This window comes from Orbicella franksi, chromosome 13 (genome assembly GCF_964199315.1).
Source record: "Orbicella franksi chromosome 13, jaOrbFran1.1, whole genome shotgun sequence".
NCBI lineage: Eukaryota > Metazoa > Cnidaria > Anthozoa > Scleractinia > Merulinidae > Orbicella > Orbicella franksi.
This window is the reverse complement of record NC_138157.1, coordinates 3,944,481-3,965,725: the sequence shown is the minus strand read 5'-3', so window position 1 is coordinate 3,965,725 and position 21,245 is coordinate 3,944,481. Positions and strand designations below refer to the sequence as shown.

At 39.8% G+C, this 21,245-nt stretch overlaps 1 protein-coding gene, 1 non-coding gene and 1 pseudogene across 3 annotated transcripts; 2 read left to right on the top strand and 1 right to left on the bottom strand.

Annotated features, from left to right (window-relative positions):
* Nucleotides 1–6,088, top strand: LOC145465912 (microfibril-associated glycoprotein 4-like). 2 transcript variants are annotated; one of them, XM_081449676.1, is made up of 5 exons: nt 1–653; nt 1,172–1,321; nt 1,516–1,638; nt 2,028–2,408; nt 4,722–6,088. In XM_081449676.1, the coding sequence occupies exons 1-5, from the start codon at nt 341–343 to the stop codon at nt 4,994–4,996; spliced, it is 1,242 nt and encodes a 413-aa protein (XP_081305802.1). In that variant the 5' UTR covers nt 1–340; the 3' UTR covers nt 4,997–6,088. The 2 variants fall into 2 exon arrangements, with proteins under 2 accessions (XP_081305802.1, XP_081305801.1); XM_081449675.1 differs by lacking the exon at nt 1,516–1,638.
* A 1,848-nt stretch (nt 6,089–7,936) lies between these two features.
* Nucleotides 7,937–8,010, bottom strand: Trnag-acc (transfer RNA glycine (anticodon ACC)). Its single transcript has one exon. It is a non-coding gene; the product is annotated as a tRNA-Gly (tRNA).
* A 4,943-nt stretch (nt 8,011–12,953) lies between these two features.
* LOC145466273 (microfibril-associated glycoprotein 4-like) lies at nt 12,954–21,245 on the top strand (annotated as a pseudogene).

Here is a 21,245-nt window from a genome sequence, read left to right as displayed (position 1 = left end):
TCCAAAAAGCAAGACTGTAACTCGGCACTTGTATGTTTGGAGTGGCAAAGCACACTAGGCCTTTATTGTTTCCTTGGGTCCAAAAAAAAACGACAAATTCCCGATAAAGGTAAACCTGTTTTTTAATTGCAAATAACGCAATGAATGAAAAAACATAGCTTAATGAGAACAATTTGACCATAGTCACGTGCACCTATGCAAAACGTCTGCGATAAAGCTCCCTGATACTAATTGAATGATGTCTGGATGGTTCAGGAGCTTCGTATGTCTTTCCTGAAATGATTAGTTTTATATTTGGGTCAATCTCTCCCTACAGTTACAAAATTAAAAGACAAGGAAAATGCTGTGGACTGTTAGTTCATGTTTCTTCCTCTTCGGCGGCTTCCTTATGGACTGCGCATCTGCTGGTAAACAATGCAGAGAGGAACGGAGCATAAATGGAATGGCTCTACAGGGATTCGTCTTCAAAAGATTCCTCGTAAGAGCTCTTCACGAGTGTGATGGCAGCTGTGAAACAGAAATCACATGTCAAAGCTATAACTTCATCATAGGACAAAAGTCGTGCGAACTGAATAACCGCACTAAGGAGGCAAGACCGGAGAATTTCCGCTCAGATCCGGCACGGTTTTACAAAAGACGCTTGAGCAACAGGGGTATGCACAAAAATATAAGGGAACTTAAGCACACACGTTTTTGAGAAACGGACGTCAACCGAAAGTGCAGTGCTATCTTCTTTGGCGCATTTATTCAACTCTTCGTTGTCAACGTCACTTTCTAAATGCTTAAATGAGAACTTTCAAACGCATTGGTGAGGATTACATGTGCGCCAAAACCAAGAACACGAACTTCTGGTTGCATTCCTTGTTTTGGAAGCGTCGGTGCTCATGTTTATCATAGTAATAGCTAAAATTCGCCTCAAACCTCCGAAAAATTTTACTTTGCCCAATTTGCAACACTTATTTTGTTGAGTAATTCGATGAAATGATGAAACTTGCCCGGGTTTCAATAAACCTTATAGAGGCGTTTTAACTTTTTTCAGTGGGGGCAGCTATCACCACATAGACGCTCGATCGACAAAAGAACTGTATTTTGTCATTATAAAAACCACAGTGTAGTTGCTGAAGAAGTAACGTTATTTTATTTTTTTTATTTTTTTATTTTTTGATCCAAGTACCTCTAGGTTCCAGTCCGGAGCTCCCAACGCATTCGTGTCAGGAAATAAAGGCAAGCGAAGGCAAAGACACTATTAGCAGCAAGTACTGGTTGGATCCAACTGCGAATGGAACGGCAGTTTTGGTTTATTGTGACATGGACTTAGAAGGTTACTGACAATCATCTTTCATTTTACTTCTGTTTCGAGTATGGCTTGGGTATCCTTGGGTTATGATGCTGTTGATGTCATATTTTTTTGAAATAGAATTAGACTCCTGTACTTCTCTTTCAGTATCAGTACATTTTGATCTACTTTATACCAAAGATAAAAATTAAAGTTATTTTTAACCGTTTGCAATGTAGATGTCGATGAATGCATCAGCGGCAACCATGACTGTGACGTAAATGCAAACTGCACCAACATTGTTGGTGGACATAAATGTACTTGTAAGGAAGGATTTGCTGGAGATGGTCACTCCTGTTCAGGTAAATAGGCCCTTTGCAGGGTCCGGTCACATGGTACTGAATTAATTACGCTGGAAAGCAAGTTACACAGTAGGACTTCTAAAACAAAGGAAAGTCGGGCTGGACTGGTGCGAGTTCCTTTGTTTTGGAAGTCCCATTGTGTAACTTGCATCCCAGCGTAATTAATTCCGTACCATGTGACCGGATCCTGCAAAGGGCCTATTGCCATTATTTCAATGTGTCAAAGCCAGAACTCATATCTAAAGTTCTCCGATTAATGTCAACTCTTAAAAGCGGTGTGTACAGAGTATCAGCTGTAGTTTAGTTTATACCATCCTCCAGACTAGCTTTTCAGAAACAAAACGTGCATGGATTTTTGACGGTATTCCATTGTTTATTTTCTCTTGTAGCGTTGAAGAACTGTGCTGATATCTACAAATCTGGTGAAAGAAAAGACGGTATTTACACCATCATGCCCGACAATCTGCCTGCCTTTGATGTGTTTTGTGACCAAACAACAGCCGGTGGGGGGTGGACAGTGTTCCAGAAGAGACTGAACGGCTCTATTGATTTTTACCTTTACTGGAGCGATTACAAAGTTGGTTTCGGTGATCTGAAAGGTGAATTTTGGCTCGGACTGGACAAAATTCACCACCTGACCTCAGATGATACCAGCATGCTGCGGGTGGACTTGGAAGACTTTGAAGGGAATACTTCTTATGCCGACTATGACATGTTCGGTGTTATGAGTGAGAATGACAAGTACAAGCTGAAACTCGGCAGTTACTCAGGTATGAAGTTTTTCCGTTACTTTACCTTGCGCTGTGAAAGTACTGCACTTCAGTGGACTGTTAGATGAGGGTCTAACATAGGGTTAGCGGGATGCGGGATGCGGGATGCGGGATGAGCCATTGTTTGCTGCTAGGAAGCGGGATATAAGGAAATTTGCAGCCTGATGCGAGATTTCAAGGGGTTGGATGGCAGGAAGCGGGAATTGTTGATTTTTTTGTTTTTGTTTTTGTTTTTTTTTTCTTGCGTGCGGGAAACGGGATGTAAGACGGTCAAAACTAAGTAAACAACAGTGGCAACACATGATATCTCTCAATTATTCTTGCTTTTGTCATTTTTTGTTTACTCTATAATTTCAGAGGCTGCCTGAATTTCTGATCTTTATCAGACTCAATCTGCAGTCCGACTACTGTTTTCAAGAAAGAGTACCGACCACTGTCTCGTGTCTAAAAAAGTACCCTGGTCAATTTTCTCTAGAAACCATTAAATTCTAAAAGGTGAGCTCGCGTTTTAACCCGATAACGGTCGATAACGATCAAGACGCACTTGACCAGACATAAAAATAGTTCATAATACGACACCCAAAAACATCGATAGACCATCAATGCTCATCAACGAATCAACGCCAACTCAGACGTAGGTAAATGAATTTAAAGGAGTTCAGTCGGGTATTTTTTTAGTAATTTTGACCACGTACCAAATTACCTTTAAATTTGAAGGTAACCTGAAAAAGGTAGTTTACTAAGATAGAAAAACACCAAAGAGATAAAAACAAATTGTAAAGGAACACGGTTGGTCAAGGATCCGGACAGAGAACATTAACACGAATTTCAAATTACAAACTTGAAAAATTAAGGTTAAACTTTTCAAGATGCGCAAACCGTAACGTAGCTCCTTTAAACGGTGATCGAGGGTAATACAAAATTTTGTTGCAATACGTTAACTTGGTAAAGCTCGGTGTCTCATCAGGGAAAAGCATCGTCAGTTGTCACAGTTAAAAGGGAGCATTGCGAAACCACGACGGCGACGCTAACGAGAACGTCACCAAACAAAAGGTTTAATGAGGAAAACAATGCTTCTGCACGTGCGTTTTGAATCTTGGTACATTTCTCCCCCATCATTTGCAAAACAAAAACGTAAAATGACCAAGTTCTACGTATTTTGCAGAACGTGGACCGCAGTGGCTAGTTTTTCTTATCTGCCTTTATAATTGAACGCTGTCATTACAAATTTAGCCTGAGCAAGTTTTTAGACCGATAGGCGCACTGAGCAGGTCTACACAGTTGCGCCATTCCAAGATAAAATATAAATCAATATTTTACAAGGCGTCGTCCTCGGTGTCGCCGTCGTCTTCAAAACTCCCAAAAATGCTTTGGAACGCGGCGAGATGGAAATGACGCATCCGAAATAAGAGGGATGGCGGGATGGCGGGATGGAGGAAACATTGGTGGCGGGAAGAGGGATTTGCAAACCCTATTTTAGACCGTCGTAGATGCGAACGGAAAAACTTGATCATGCAGCTTGATACTTCATTTGATTGCTTCGACAGGTTCCATTTCCGTATTTGTTCGAGTGTAGTATCGAAAGTAAATGGAAAACTTGTGGTCTTGCCGGTACAAAGAAGCAAAGCCATCTTTGAATTACCTTAGGAGACTTTAGTTAAATAAATATGAATCTGAACAGTAAATTCTTTTAAATTCTTTTAATGTTGAGGAAAAAATGGAAAATGTTTGAGGAAGCGAATCCTATAAACAATTGAGTCCACAATTATGTGAATTTGATATCGCTGTATTAATTTATTTCAATAATTTATCTCTTCATTTTCTCCTTGTTACTGAATAAGCGCTTTGTGAAACTATAATTTAAGTCAGTCTTTTAATCGTAAACATATAATTGTGGAAAATTAAAAAGAAAAGATGCTGGTAGTTGTTGACACCTGTTGAGAGGCTTTTGTCCTAAGTAAACATACCAGACTTCCAGAGTCAATCTTTGAAAATAGTTTGTACTGTAGTTTAAGCATTTCGCAGAGTCCAATTCAATGCCGTGGTTTGCCAGTCGATGACGTCCAGAAATGCGATTGTTGGCATCACCATTTCTCGTTGCTCTTTTTTCTTGAGTCAGTCTCGTGTGAAGGTTTTTGCCAGTCTCCCCGATATGTAAGGAGCCTTTCGAACAAACCACGTTGTCAAGGCATCGAATATTGACATTTTTTTGTCAACTACGAAAACAAATACTTAGCTAGAACGTGGCTTGTTTCAACACTAGAAGCCTTTCGCCAATGAACCGGTTGTTCATTTCTTTATTTTACGTCACAGGAACTGCAGGTGACTCTCTCTCTGTTCATGGCGGTAAACCATTTACCACTCGAGATCAAGATAATGATAACAAACCAGACAAAAACTGTGCCATGTGGCGTCATGGGGCGTGGTGGTACAACGTGTGTCACAGATCTAACCTGAATGGCATCTATCGACATCAAAATCCCCCACCCAACGGCGATGGTGTGAACTGGTACTACTGGAAGGGATACACATACTCCCTAAAGAGGACTGAGATGAAAATTAGACCAGTGGATTTCTCATCGAGCTGATTTTATTTCATTGTTTTCATGGTCATAAATACAGTAGAACCCAGGTAACTCGAAGTCTAAAGGGAAACGAAAAATAGTTTGAGTTAGCGGGGGTTCGAGTCATCGGCGTCGATTGAATATCCAACTTGTCATGTTAATAATTGATAATTTACTGATTTTTCAGCACTTCAGTATACAGTGACAGCTAAAGGCACCGCATCCAGTGTGTCAAATATATGAACGGTCGGTTGCACTAATTAAAATCAAATTGCTGTGCTGTTAGTTTTAAGAGTTTTTACCGATTAAACAACAAGAAAAGCTAATGGGATGACATCCCAGGTGAGTTACATGAACCAGAATTCGAGTTAGCGGGGTAAACGTTTATCAAGGGAAACGAAATTTAGTTCGAGTTAGCAGGGAATCCGAGTTATCCGAGTTCGAGTTAACCGAGTTAAAATGACTGAAAAGTGGGGTCAAATCCAAGGAAAATGGGACTTAGTTCGAGTTAGCGGGGAGTTCCAGTTATCCGAGTTCGAGTTACCGGGGTTCTACTGTAGAATTGTACTAGTATACCAATGCAAATGCTACGATTTGGTAGGCTAAGCTACTCGCACACTTAGACTATCAGCCATTAATAGAATTCTACTAGTACTCAAGTCCAAATGCTGCAATCTGATTGGCTGAGTGATCGTACACTATCAGCCGTTGCATTTCGCCACTAAATTTTCTCCGATTCTTATTGGTTTCAACTGATCACGTTACGCGATAGTGTTCATCCGCGGAGAGGCACTATCAGCCTATAGTACCCGTCCGTGGAAAATACCCGGGTTGATAGTACTCGTCCGTGAAAATGTTTCTGTACACAAGCGGGCATCTAGAAAATAAAGGAATGAAATTGTATTAAGTGGGTTTTGTTCTGTTTTCTTTGTCAAATTTTACATTTAGCTTTCACGGCTTTCATCCAAAAAAGTTGAAAATAATTCAATATGATTTTTGAACTGGCATGCGGAAGAAAATTTAGGTGTGAACATTAAAGACAATAGAGTGTTCATGTCTCGGAACTATCGGTCTGATAGTTGCCGCTTGGAAGTTTGATGTTCTTAAAACTAGCATATTTGCCCTCGAAGCTTTGCTTCTCGGGCAAATATATGTTTTAAGAATATCAAATTTCCGCGGGACAACTATCAGGCGATAGTTCCTCGACAGAAACACTCTATACACCTTATTCCAAAATGACCGCTATTTAAGTATTCTTTTGTCTACTTGCAAATTAGCCCTTGTTGCCTCGTTCTGAAACTCGAAATTCAAAAGAATATTTTCCTTTAAACGAGGCAACACGGGCTCATTTTCAAGTAAACAAAAGAATACTAAAATGTCGGCCATTTTGGAATAAGGTGTATTATGGTGGCCCATAGGAAAAATTGCTTCAGAATGGTCTAATTCTTTTAAAGCACGCGTTTTTATTTTCATTTTTTTCATAATATTATTTGTTATTTTGATTTTTTTATTGAAAATAAATAAAATAAAAAATACATAAGAATACAAAAGATCCGTGGCCCAGCAACGCCATTTACCACAATGCACTTCCGGCATTACGTAATATCATGGTATTCCCACCCGCACACGTGTTCGAGTTTGTCAACACTTCTCGACGATTTGCTTCATCATTATTCTAATTGAACTAACAGTTTGATTGCCGATGTCAAAGCGGAAACGTGAATGGGAGGACTACAAGGAGAAAATATCCAAGAAAAGGTCAGGAAAGAAAAAGGACGAAGCTGGTCCGATTGGGCTGTGCGGGAGCATTACCGTGCAAAGACCGTCTGCGAATGTTAAAGGAAAGTGTCAGAAGTACTCTAGAATCGGTGCTTTAAGCCTGTTTCCTTTGTAAGAAGAAGTCACTTTACCAAACATGCAAAGCACATTTTAAAACAAATCTGGAAAGCGATGTTCTGGCTGGTGAACGAGGCCCTTCTTACACAGATGTTAGCAAGATTCAAAACTGGAAAGTTATACATATCAGATTTATCAAGAAGTCAAGCCAGCCGCCTCAGCGACAGAGTGAGCCGGTCAAGGATAAATGTAGCCCAATAGCAATAGAAAATAGGCCAAAAATTGTTAAATCTTCAATTGCAGCATCTGTTCCGCATAGCAAGATGTCAAAACTAGGCAAAGTAATCGTACCGGAGGTGGACATTGTAACCCTTTCGCTGAAAGAATTTCCTTAAACGGAAATGAGATGGCTCGAACCTTTCCGAGCAACCTTTTTACTGGAAGGGAAAAGCTTTGCCAGTGGAGGATTTCGTGATGTATACCTGGCAAAGGCCATTAGTGGGATAGCCAAGGGGAAATAATTATGTCCTCAAGAGATACAAAGAAGATAAAGTCGCTGAAATCAAAGCTCTATTTGGAACGACGGAGGCGCATACAAGGAAATTAATACACCAGATTTCTTGGGACCTTGAGTTGGTGCACTTCTCGAACTTTCTTTTGTAGTGAGCGGTAACCCAATAACCTTCCTGGCCATTTCATTTCTTTCTCCACAGCCTCTCTCACCTAGTCTATATCGACAGAGTAGTCAGTGTACCTGATCCCAAAATGATGGAGACGGTAGTAGTAGTAGTAGTAGTAGTAGTAGTAGTAGTAGTAGTAGTAGTAATAGTAGTAGTAGTATACTTTATTTACCCTCGGATTGTAGAGTAGCTTTAACAGCTAATGTCTCCGAGCATTTCAACAGCACAATGGGCAAAGACCAGACCACAACACCGGGAACTTCGTGCTCTGCTCTTTACGATGAGTGTGTGGGTTCTTTAACGTCCCCTGCTGACCATAACAGTGAAGATGCAGGAGACGGGGCCTACGGTTTATCGTCCTTATCCGAGAAGACTAGAATATCTAACCATTTGCAGATGTCATTGCAAAGGCAGCATATTCTCCTCAGTTATTTAAGACCCTGAGTGTTGGTCCGGTCTGGGGCTCGAACCCGAGGCCTCCCGCACGGTAGTCCGACGCTCTACCAACTGAGCTAACCGGTCGGCGGTAAGACGGCGGGATAGAGTCCTCAGGCTCCAAGAATACATCGGATATTTGACCCTCACAAAGTCTACTATTTCAGATTGTCGCAGGTTACGACTAACCTGCTCCTTAAGGTCGTTCTCTAGCTCTATATCTTCTTCCCACTCTGAGTTACGTATTGTGGCCGCCATTTTGAAAAAGTAAGCTTTCTGGAGGATAATTGGATATCATACATTTGCTCTCGATGCATTGTGCCTATGGCGTTGCTTGGCCACGGAGGTTAGTTTTTTTCCTTTAATTTTTATTTTTTCAAATCTTTTGTATTCTTATGTACTTTTTTATTTTATTTATTTTTTAATAAAAAAATCAAAATAACAAATAATATAATGGAAAAAGTAAAAATAAAAACGCGTACTTTAAAAAATTACACCATTCTGAAGTAACGTTTTCTATGGCGTTGATGAGCCACCATACTCTATTGTTTAAATAGTGAGCAGTGGCTGGAGGTCATCTTCGAAATTGCGACGTCTGTTTTTTCTTTCTTTTTTTTTTTTTCCAAAGTTTTGGAGGAACATGCTGATAAAAATGGCTCATTAAAAACCCGAGAGGACTAATTAAGGACATTTACGCTGTCTTGACTTAAAAAAAAAAAAACTTGAAATAGGAATAATCTAATCATCTCATAGAAATCTCCAACTCATAATTTGCCTACCTTAAACAATTAGGTTATGAGCTCGAGAGTAAATAGCGTAGCATTGCGCCCTTGTTAACAAAATGACGGCCGCTTCTTGCCGTTTTCCCCGGGGTGTTTTCCCCCCGAGGGAGGGTGGGTGGGCTACTCCCTTACATGGGCTATAAAGGTATGTGCGGCCCCAAAGAGTAGGGTTTTCAGCCGTTTTGGTCATAACTAGGGTATCGATTTTGGCCATTTTGGTCTCAAGTAGGGTATTGTTTTAGCACTCTAGTCTTGAATTGGGTTTGTTTCTTAGAAGAAGCTACTTTTTCATCGTTATCAATAAGACCATCAACAAAAGCCCTTCATAACTTATGTTCAGGGCAACTGTGCCAGCCACAACGGTAATAAATAGGGTATCGAGTTTTTGGTTAGGTCATAAGTAGGGTAGCAAAAAATCGCAGAGTTTGGTCGTAAATAGGGTAAGGGTTTTGGGAAGAGGGCCGCACACCCCCACCCAACTTATCTGGAAGTACCCCCCGGGACGTTTTCGAAGTGTTTGTAAAGAGGATTTTGATAAAGTTTTGAACGACTAGTAGATTTATACTAAAACAATTAGATTACATGTATGAGCTCTTGATTTCTATGCGTGATAGTTGACGAGGGCGCTATCACGCGATAGAAATCTCGAGCTCATAATCTTATTGTTAAATAGATAGTGGGTGGCGCGGCCAATCAGAGAACAGCACTCGTGATAGAACGCTAGTAGATTTATACTAATATATAATAGACGCCTTCAAGATATTGCGGTGCTCATGTATAAGGTTAAGAAAGGACTTGTACCAGATAACGTGTCCTCCCTTTTCGTACGTAAAGTTTCTACGCATCTGCTACAGAACAGTAGTTTTGTGATACCATGTTTCAATACCACACATTATCATAAACATACAAGCAGATATTTAGGACCTTTTGTTATGGCACAAACTCAGTAAGAATATAAGAGATGCCTTAACTCTAAGTACTTTCCGAAACAAATCAGAAAACTTTACTTATCAGATTATGTTACTAATAACAGTAATTACTGTAAACTTTGCAGTGAATAGATTACATTGTACGTAAATAATTTAAATAGTTTTTATCATTTTAGTATTATTAGTACTTTATAAGGCCCTTGCGTAAATAAGTTTAACAATTTTAATTATTTTAGCATTTTCTTTCTAGTACATAAGGCTCTTGTTTAGTGTCCCCAATTAGTCCGCTAGGGCTAGATACATTTGACACCAAAATAAAGGTTCTTATCCTACCTTATCTTACCAGTGGCATTAGTTCGTGTACAAAATGGCAGCGTTTTCCCGTTCCTCCGATCTTTCAGTATCGAGAAAGATTTACAAATATCACTGGGTAATTCGATTCCCAAAAACACTCAGGAAATGGAATTTACCGCCATGCCACCTTAAAACCACAAAAAATTAAACAAGCTAACGAGCGCTTGTAAAAGGCCACATGTTTCAAACAGCAATTCAATCCGCGAGCGTTTTTGCTATAGCGTGATCTTAAGAACTTCTTAATATGTCGAGAATAACTGTCAATTGCTTCTGGAAAGCAATTTAGTCAAAAATTTACTGAAGCAATAAGATCATTAGGTCGTCATTTCTCTGTAGTGATATGTTGATTCGGCCTTCGACTTATCAGCTATCATCTCTATAGAAATCTCGATCTAATAGTTTAATGGAAGTACCTGGTATTACTCGATTGAGGAAAAATTCCAATAATTAGTCACAGGTGTATTTGTAATTACTATTATCTCTAACGTGAGACGAAAATATAATTTTTATAAGATGTAGAGTAATCTAATGAGCATTTAATTCTTGTTGTAGCTTGTAGTTTATATGAATCATGATGTCTTGTAAACAATATAAGTACAGGGACCGTGCAGGGACGGGCTTGAGAGGCTTTAGCTACCCCCCTAACCCCACCGCGGGACGATCCGGTGCTGAGGCTCCGTGGCTGTCAGAGCCAGGTACAAATGGAAGTGACGCCGAAATGGTGACTGAGATTTAGGCTACATTTCAGCGTCGATGTTCACAGATCGTCACAGCATTAGTAGCGCGCTAAACAATCACTAAACCGTTACGACAGACACCGGACCGCGATGAGGAGCTCAGATACATCATCCGCGTTAATTTAGGATGGAGGATTTGAAGGGTTTTTGATGTGTATTAAAGATTTGCCCATGCAACTGCCTGAGGAACGTCTCTTTTAAGGATGTTCAGTGAGGACTCTTGCACAAGCTAAGCTGCAATCAAAAAATGTAGATGAAAATTAACGCGAAAGAGGGGCTAACGAGACTTAATACACAAAGGAACACAACAGTTTAAGAGAACAGGAACAAATTTCAGATTTTGACACTAACTGTAAAGTAGTATCCGAAATGCAAACAATGTTCGTGGAAGAGTTATCTCTTCCGAGTTTGAGTATACAATCAGAATGGTAGAAACCCCACCCGTTTGGTATCTACTAATGACTACTATTCGAAGTAATAGAGAGCTAAGTTATTCTTATAGTTACAAACGTTGCCGATAATTCTTTAACTCTCCAATAAAATATTAAAGCTAGGTCTCAACGTAACAACCTATTGTAGCTGGTGCAGGCTGTATATCATCATTGACAGGCGGAATGATTACAAGACCATCGCAGTATCTAGATCAAGACATTCACTATCTTTCACTGAGGTACAGTGTACCAGCGAGTAATTCACAAAAATAACTGCTTTATCAACAGAGGAGGTTGAAAGACGCGTTTTTTTATAATGCTCGTGTTGTATATCTTTTAATATATATTTTCTATTTTATTACACAGAGGAGTCTACAATTTCTTTTCCGCGGAGCCGTAAAAATCGCACCCTGCGAGCAGAGCCTCTTTTATCGCTTTTTTGAGCGGACAGGAGACGGAAAAAGAGGCTCTGCACGAATCTTCTTTAGCCTTTGCAGTCATCGTAAGGAAAGGCTCTGCTTGCCGGGTGTAAAAATCGTGGAAGAAGAAGACAAAAATTGAGTCCGCAGAAAGGTTAATTTAAAAAACTGAGAAATGTAAACAACGCTGACTTTCAGTTACGATAAAAACGATGAGCGTTAATAAGAAAAGAGAATAATTCCACTAAACTGATGAAATGTTTGACTATTCTACTAATCGTGATATCAACTGATATAATAAATATCATGAAAAATTAACATTATAGTAATTTCAATGACACTTGACCACGTCCAAAGTGTGAAAAATTAAGTGAAGATGAGAAAACAGCGGTAGAAGTAATCAGATGAAAGCTTAAAATTACCATTCTGTACTCTCCATTCAGTTTAAAGACCTTTTACGTAGGTGAAATGCTAAGCTCAGGAAGTTCGGATCGAGGGTGTTCCATTCATACTCCTTGTTTATCGTTATGTGACGTTTGGAGAACGAATTAACGGTAGAAATAATGCAAGAAATAACACACAAACTGCTTTGGTAAACATGACATCGTCATCACTATCATGCTCATCACCGCAGTTCGTGTGTTGTTTCTTGTCAAGCTACGATGGCCAAAGAAAAAGAGTATTTAAGAAATAACGCTGGGTCTTCAGTCTTCAATCAGTGGTATGCTTTCCCATGGTGAAAAAAACGAAATATTGTAAAGTAATCCGGATTTTCAATTGCAAATAATTTTACCTCGCCTCGACGCCATGATCGCGGAAGCGGAGCACCATACTCATAGCAACCCATTATTGCTTTCCTCGTGGTCATCGTGCATAGCGGTATTGCTCGTGGACGATTACGCACCATGGCGACTACAACGACGACGAAGTTGCGCAACATGGCTGCATTACAAAAATAACTTTAATCATGTGTGTTTCGTTCCAGCTTCATTACAGACACTAATTGGTGACACCTATCTAAAAATATCATTAAATGCAAAATCTAATCTAGAGGTAATCTATCGAAAAATATTATTAAATACAAAATCTAAAATGAATGAAAGTCCCCTCCAGTCTTCCAGTCCCTCCAGCTAGTAGGTTGACCGAGAGATGAAGCCTTGGTTTACACCTTACATATCTGATATTGGACTTGCATGTTACGGTCAATTGACACCTATCAAAACAAGGCATCAAGTGACCAGTATCACTTGACCGTATTGCGGGCTCATGGTTATAGCTCGTCGAGGTCACGTGTTTTTTAGATACAATAGGCATGAACGAGCTAGCTTTAATTTTGCGTTTATCTCTCCCTATAGTTACAAACTGAAAGACCAGGAAAATGCTGTGGACTGTTAGTCCATGTATTTTCCTTTTCGCTAGCTTCTTTATTGTCTGCGTATCTGCTGGTAAACAACGCAGAGAGGAACGGAGCATAAATGGAATGGCTCTGCAAGGATTCGTCTTTAAAAAATTCCCTGTGAGAGCCCTTCACGAGTGTGATATCAGCTGTGAAACAGAAATCACCTGTCAAAGCTATAACTACGTCATAGCGGAAAAGTCATGCGAACTGAATGCCCGCACCAAGGATGCAAGACCGGAACATTTCCGCTCAGACCCGGCACGGTTTTACAAAAGACGCTTGAGCGACAGGGGTATGTATAAAAATACTTTGGCATCAACCAGAACCCAATATTCTCTTCTTTAGAGCGCTTTGTCGACTTTTAGCTCAAAATGTCAAGTTACTTTTCCAATTCACCAGTTCTTGATGGGGGGCGGGGAGGGGGTGTAGTTGGGGCCAGCACCAAGAACGTGGACTTCCGGTTGCCGTCTTTTGTTTATGAGCGTCTGTGCTCATGCTCTACATTAATTCCTAAAATTCCCTCGGGCTAATAGATTTGGTTTTCCCGAGGGTTCGTTCGTTAACGATAGTTGAAAGCTTTTTCAACTGAAAAGAATCTTAACTCCCGTAAAATTCTAACTTGCCCTACTTGCAACATTTTTTTTGTGAATTTCACTGAGTAAAGTTCTCAAAGCAGTGGCTCATTTTGTTTCCATATCTTAACTCGATGAATTGATGACAGTTACTACGATTTCCATTTGTTTTATACGGCCTTATGTTCCACTTAGGCACGACGAGGACTATGGGTGTGTGGGTTTCTTTGTTTAATATAACATAAAAGTTTCGCGGGCAACTATCAGCCCAAAGTCGACCCTCGTTCGACCGAAACGCTCTAATATTATAATCGAAACCACAGTATAATTAGTGAAACTGTAATATTATTTCTTTATTCATCCAAACTCCTCTGGGTTCCATTCCGGAACTCCCAACGCATTCGTGTCAGGAAATAAAAGCAAGCAAAGGCAAAGGCACCATTAGCGGCAAGCACTGGCTTGATCCAGCTGCGATTGGAACGACAGTTTTAGTTTATTGTGACATGGACTTAGAAGGTTTGTCGAAAATGGCTTTCATGTCCGTGTTACGCTTTTTACAAATTTTAATTTAAGACAATATAGTTTGGGTTATAATACTGTTGATTGTATCTTTGTTTAAAGTTAAAATAAACTACCCTTCCGGGTTGTTCGAAAGGTGGATAATGCTATCCACTGGATAAATCACTATCCAGTGGATTTCGTAGCCAGTTGTTTTGTTAACACTTATCATCTATATCCATCTTCATCTATACGTGTAATCTACAAAGGGATTTGCCCATCACCGCAGATGTGAAAGGAAATAAACGGAAATAAATCACTATTAAGATCAGAAAGAGATGAGACATGCCCCTAAACGCCTCAACACTCGGTTAGTCTGTTGCTTCAGCAGGAAGTGAGTTCCACTCGGATATGGTTCTTGCATAAAAACTGAATATCGGCTGGATAGTGATTTATGCGGTGGATAGCGTTGTCCACCCTCCGAACTGCGACCCAGACTTCTCTTTGAGTATCAGAGCTACAAAACCGAAATCAAAAGGGAAAAAGAACGCGGTCCGTAACTTACGGTATGGTAATAGATATTGATGTCATCTAAAAATAAGGGTCAAAACAAGGGAGCCGATCTTGTTCCGATTTTGTTTGTTCAGCCATTTTTAACTTGGAAAATATTATTTCCAAGTTGTAGTGGTGAAGTGATTTCACTCCATCACTCCTTCACTCCTTCACTCCTTCACTCCTTCACTCCTTCACTCCTTCACTCCTTCACTCCTTCACTCCTTCACTCCTTCACTCCTTCACTGGGTCACTTCCTGTTGGACATTTGAGACCTCGGGGGAGAACTCCCATATCAAAAGATCAGGGATGCCCGACAGAAAATCTGAATTTAACTCCGAAGCGAGACTAATATGCGAGTTGTTCGAGCTTCATTAGGCCCCTAAAACATACCACTTAAAACGGAATGGTCGGTTACTAGCCACTGTTCAAGACAGGATCCCGCGCACACTTGTAGATCCGACTCGCGTACTCCAGAGATCAGCGGAAATCAAGCTAGCCTAAAAACAGAAATTAAATGAGAGCACCCGAGTTCTGTTAATTACTATTTCTTCGAGTGCACCCTAAAGGATACTTTGACAGCTAAAAGTGGTGACGTTTCGTCGTCAACACCCCAAGTGAGACCAGAATCCTTGATTTGTAGCCGAGACGACGAGCATCCCCGACCTTTTCACTGATATAGGTTTCCCCTCGGGTTTCGAACATCCGCCGTTTAAGGCCGTTTTACAGTCGCTTGCACCGTGTCAAGTTGGTTATTCTTTGAATTCTGAAGTGCTCAATATCTTACCGCAGAAATGCTCTTCATTGAATAAATTTTCGCACGAACGTTTTTATAAATAGAAGCTACCTGTAATTATATAAATAGTTCATTTCCCGAAGGTGCCCGCTCATACATACAGGTTTAACCATACTCGACTGCAGAAAAAGAAGGCATCGAAATTCATAAAATTGACGAGCTGTATGAATTCACGTAGGGGCCAAACCACCCCCCTAATGTCTCATGAAGGCTATATTTGCTTGGTTTATATATTTCTGAACCAAGTTTGGCAGATGAGCTTTCCTTGTTCTCCAGTTTATTTTAATTTAGAAGTTGTGACAAAATGTCAGATTATGACGTCATAATTGATGACGTCACCAAAACGTGCTATAAGTTTTTGTAAAATCTGATGTAAAGATTATGTCATTGGAAAGGCCTTGACTTCAGGAGTAAAATGCCGGAAACTATGATGATTATTTTTTGAGATATGGCAAATTAAATATTTTTTCGCTGTCCGCCCCGGAATTTGCTTAACCATACTGTCCTTCTTAAGTCAGTCTCTCTGGTTTATTTTTTTCAGTTTTTTTCTAAGAAGGCTAGTAATCTAGAAAAATAGAAAGCTTGATATTGCCAAAAATCGTATGGTTTTAGAAATTTGATTTTCGGCTTTGTTAGGATAGTATTAACAGTAAAAAAACGGGTGACGTCACAGGAAATGACGTAAAAAAACTAATTTTAACGCAACAACACTAGGGGGATAATTTTTTATTCCGATTTTCTTCTTTATTTTTGCTTTAGTCATGTGGCACATCACATGTGCAGCATAGCTGCATTTGCTGGAACAAAATTACAGCTCCAATTTGGGGATTTTTCTCAAGGGGGGACCCCATATTTTGCTGAGTTATTTTTCATATTTAAAAATGCCATATTTCATTTAATTTTTGTGATATGGACAAAATTTTTTCAGGTTTCAGCTCCCCTTGATGTGCTCTTTCGAACACATCGTAAAAAAATATGCATATTAAAAACTTCAAAAGTGGCAAAAAACATGACGTCATCACTGTGACGTCACAACTTTGACATTTACTGACATTTTTCAAGTAAATATAATTGGCAATAGGTCTCCTGCTCATCTGCCAAGTTTGGTGTAGAAAGAGTCAATACTTTTTGAGTAATGCGAAATAATGTGAAATACCCAAGAACTGACGAAACATTTGGGGGGTGGTTGGGCCCCTACGTGTTTTCGAGTGATTTAAGCCGTGATTAAATGTTTTAGACGATCAACAGTCAAGAGAATTGAGGAGAATTCGAACAACGTGTTCCGCTGTTTATTTAAACGATATTGTAAATAAATACACATAAATACGGACATGGCGAAATGAGGAATATATAGTTGATGAATAGAAGAAAGGACATTACACAAGGCTAGGTGTTCTGCAGTCATTAATATCGTCTTGGAAAGGGAAAGAAAAAAAAAATTAAAAAAGAAGTTATTACAACACGGGGTATTTGTATTTGGTCCCCCATTCAAGTACCAACCGTGCCGAACAGGGCTTAACTTTGTTGAGCGGACGAGACGTGGTGCTGTCCTTGTGGTATAGTTACTCTACGCTGATCGCATTTTTTTAAATTTCTAAGATGAAAAAAGCTAACAAAGAGAGAAAAAAATCACTGATACTGGTTGAGAAAATATGGAACGAAAAAAATGAGAGGAATGAAAACGAGAATTATTACTTGCTTTGCTGATCGGACAAGAAGCGGTACTTTCTTTCTAATTGTCTTGGTCTCTCGGACGAGGATAACTCGGTCTCTCGGACCGATAACGTCATGAATGTTTTCAACAGATTTACATCTCCCCCTGTTTTCTCTTACCGTTGCGTTTTGCACCATTTCTTAACAATGCCAGTGGGCCTTAACTTTAACTTAAACTTACGGATGAAAACCTCAAGTCAGTGGCATCAAAATTGCTACTAAATACAGACGACCCATTGAGTGGCTCATAGCCACTTTGATTTTTATCAGAAGCCCTTCAAAGTTCAGTGGTCTGGTTTGTATAGACCATGTGCATATCAAATGTCCAGCATGCTCTTCAGACAATGTAGAGCATTCTTTCAGTTTAGTATGACTCTTTTTTACTGTTCTGTAGAATGACTAAAAAACTACAACATTCAAAAGGGAGGTCTCGTAAACACAAGCCAAAACGAGGCGTACATCCTATTGAAGGCGGGAACCGAAACGCATACATTACACACAAGATCGTTTATTATCCCTTGCCACTTGTTTTCTCAAGAACTGTCTTGTCCTGTTCTGAAATACGTCCGGTTGTGCTATAATTTAAAATGAACACGGTAAGATTTTCAGCCTTGAGTCGGCAGAAAAATAAGAATATGCAGTCTGAGCCTGAAAAATATACATTCTTCTTTATATAAAAAATAGTATAGCCTCCTAGGAACAGACCAAGCGCATACAAAATTTCAAGTACGGATTTTAAAACGAGATTGTTCATTTTTCCCTTTAGGTTACAAGTACAAGAACTGCACTGAAATCTACAAATCTGGTGAAAGAAGAGACGGTGTATACACAATCAAACCTGACAATCTATCTGCCTTTGATGTGTTTTGTGACCAAACAACGGACGGTGGGGGATGGACAGTGTTCCCATGGCCAGAAATTCCGGACAGCGCAACGGCGCACGCGCGAGGTTACTTGACAATATGGCCGCCAAACACTCAAAGGAAATGTATGGCAGAAATAAAACAACATAAAATAGAGCACGTTCTGGCTTACCGGGAACAAGTGCCGTGATCCGGTAGAGTTCTTGAAAGTTTCCTCGGCTATTCTGATAAGTTGGTTTTCATCAACAAATGTTACTGGCCCTGCTTTTCATCGATGTTTATTTTCGAAGCTTGGCCCATGCAATGCTCTACAAAACAGAGGCTTGAAATCCCATTTTTGCATCCCTAGAAGATTTTGATCCTCTGTAGCAGACAACATAGTCGGGATATCCCAAGTGCCGCGATCGCTTGAAGAAAAGCACCGTATGATGTACTATTTGACCAATTTTCACCTGCGATGCTGATTTCTTCGCTCTGCTTTTTGGTTTTAAAAAGCTTGCAAAATGACGGAAAGCAAGCTCGTAAACAGCCACGCTAAAATCCCCAAATCCGCTGTCTTTGCACGGCGATATTTCGGCTGCAAATGGTCCGATTTTGCTCCAAAAGACACCGTTTGAAAGGCAATTTTCTCTAGTTTTTACTTTTTTGCAATTACTTCGGTCAGCAGTTATTTACATGCCCGAAAACATCTGTTTGTACAACAACTTTTTCTGTAGTGTCGTTGAGCCCGAAGTACGCCGTACTGAACAGCGGTATGCACTACTAAAATGTGTACCAGACGTATGCAGCACGAAAATTAACAGACTCGATGTCCGGAATTTCTGGCCATGAGAAGAGGCTGGACGGCTCGGTTGATCTTTACCTAAACTGGAGCGATTACAAAGTTGGTTTCGGTGACCTGAATGGTGAATTTTGGCTCGGGCTGGACAAAATTCATCGCCTGACATCAGATGATAACAGCATGCTGCCTGTGGACTTGGAAGACTTTGAAGGGAATACTTCTTATGCCGAGTATAACATGTTCGGTGTTATGAGTGAGAATGACAAGTACAAGTTGATCCTCGGCTCTTACTCAGGTATGAAGTATTTTTGTTGTTTGGACACGCGCTGTGTAAGTAATGCACTTCAGAGTATTAGATACGAGCGGAAAAACTTTCTCATGGCCATAATGCCGCTTGCTACTTGATTGTGTCAACATGTCACACATTTTCCCTATTGTTTCAGTTGATGAAAAGAGAAAATACTTGGCGCGTAGATTTCAATAACGAAGCGCGCAAAGTCCAAAAATGGAATGCAAATTATTGGAACCAGCTCCTGATTGGAACCCCGCGAGAGTCAAACAACATAAGCGTGTTCTGAGAGAAATAGGAGGAAAATGAACGCCAAATTTTCGTTTTAAATTTTTTTTAGGAACACTAGCTTACATGCTTGAAAAAGCGTCAAATCTTTCACCATTCTGTTTTGCTTGTCTGAGTTTGTCTGAGTCATGACGTCACTCGCTCGCTTCGCTATTTGAGCTGTCTAGATGCATCGATGAAGACAAAACATGCATAAACGGAAAACTGACATGAAAATTCCGTACATAGGAAATGAAACAGTATCATTTTCTTTTTAAAAAATGGCCGTAAAACTCCAGATCAAAGCGTTTCGAAAAAGTCAAAACTTTTTCAAAAAATTCACCTTCCGTATACCTGTCAAGCTGTCTCACGTCCAAGCGACGTAGCGCGTCCGGTTTAAACTGAAGATACCTGAATCCCTATATCAAACTAAAGCTTATAGAGCTGGCTATTAAACTGCACCAAGAATGTTTAAAAAAAATAATTAAAATAATATTTTTGCCATCTCTAAATGCGAGTGACGTTGTGAAAGCTTAAAGACAAAACGAACTTTGTTTTCGCTAATTTAATTTGTTCCTCAGATCCCAGACCCAAAACACTTAAAAAATGTAACTTCATTTTACTATATTCAATTGAGCGGGAAGTTACAGAACATAAGGATAAAAAATAAGAAGTCATCGCGCAAAAAGCGCTCTCGCAGAAAAATGTTTCGAAATAATAAGTTCGCAGACACGTTTTTGTTGTTCACACTGTCAAACTAGATGCTGTCCCAATTTAAGGCGAACGAGCACTTTTTCTTTGACTTGTAGCTTTCAAAAAGTGATTCGGACGCTTGTATTTAGAGTCTTGAAAAATTCAAAAATTCATTTTATTTTAAAATTATTGTTTTAGTCTTATAGCCAGCTTTCTAATCTTTAACTGAATATAGGGTTTAGATATATAAAGTTCAAAGTAGACGCGGTACATCGCTTGGTCGCGGGACACTTCTAAAGGTATATCGTAACCTCAACACTGCGGCCGCACATGTGTATACAAACTGCAATAAACAAACAATTGACTATATGTTTTCATCTTTGCTCTGTCATTTTGAAGATCTTAATAATTACCTCTGGGAATTCAAATACCAAAATTCTTAGCTCGTGTCAGGCTCCCGGTGGGAGTGAAAAGAGTCTCGACACGCTCCACTCGCCCTAGACCACTCTTGGTTAACTCCGCTCGCCGTTTTCTTTTTTCGCCCTATAACCCAATCGGGAGCAAAGAGTGAATGGTTACCTCAACCTCGTCTCGGTAAATTCACTAAATATTTATTAAAGTTCACTTCACTCTGACGAATGCTTGCTACGTTTTACCACTTTCTGCTTTGTCACGGCTCTGATATTGTTTTTTTTGTTGTTGTTTTGCCAAATGCGACAGAATGACCAAATTATCAAATGTGACTTGTGTTAACGCTAGAAACCTTTCACTACTGCAAGTGACCGATTGCTCATTTCTTGATTTTATGTCTCAGGAACGGCTGGTGACTCTCTCTCTAATCAACGCGGCCAACTCAAGATCAAAATAATGATAACAAAGGGAACGAAAACTGTGCTCAGCAGTATCACGGAGCCTGGTGGTACAAGGGCTGTCACGATTCTAACCTGAATGGCATCTATCGTCATCAAAATCGCTCACCTTACGGTGATGGTTTAAGCTGGTACTACTGGAAGGGACGTGAATACTCCTTGAAGAGGACCGAGATGAAAATAAGACCAGTGGATTTCTGATCAAACTGATTTTCGTTTCATTTAAAGTATCCATGCCAATAGTGCTCAATTAAGATAAAATTCCAAATTTAAGCCATGGGAATTTATTAAATGCATCAGCATGTTAACAAAATTTTCTGTAGGGTAGGCAGCACCCTATCATTTTTGCTTTTACTCTAAACCATTGTAATTTCTAAC

Excerpts from the sequence above, each read along its gene's own strand:
- LOC145465912 (XM_081449676.1), top strand. The coding sequence starts at position 341 with ATGCTGTGGACTGTTAGTTCATGTTTCTTCCTCTTCGGCGGCTTCCTT. Across the intron at positions 654-1,171 it reads AAGACGCTTGAGCAACAGGG|TACCTCTAGGTTCCAGTCCG; the intron begins GTATGCACAAAA and ends TTTTGATCCAAG. Across the intron at positions 2,409-4,721 it reads GAAACTCGGCAGTTACTCAG|GAACTGCAGGTGACTCTCTC; the intron begins GTATGAAGTTTT and ends TTTACGTCACAG.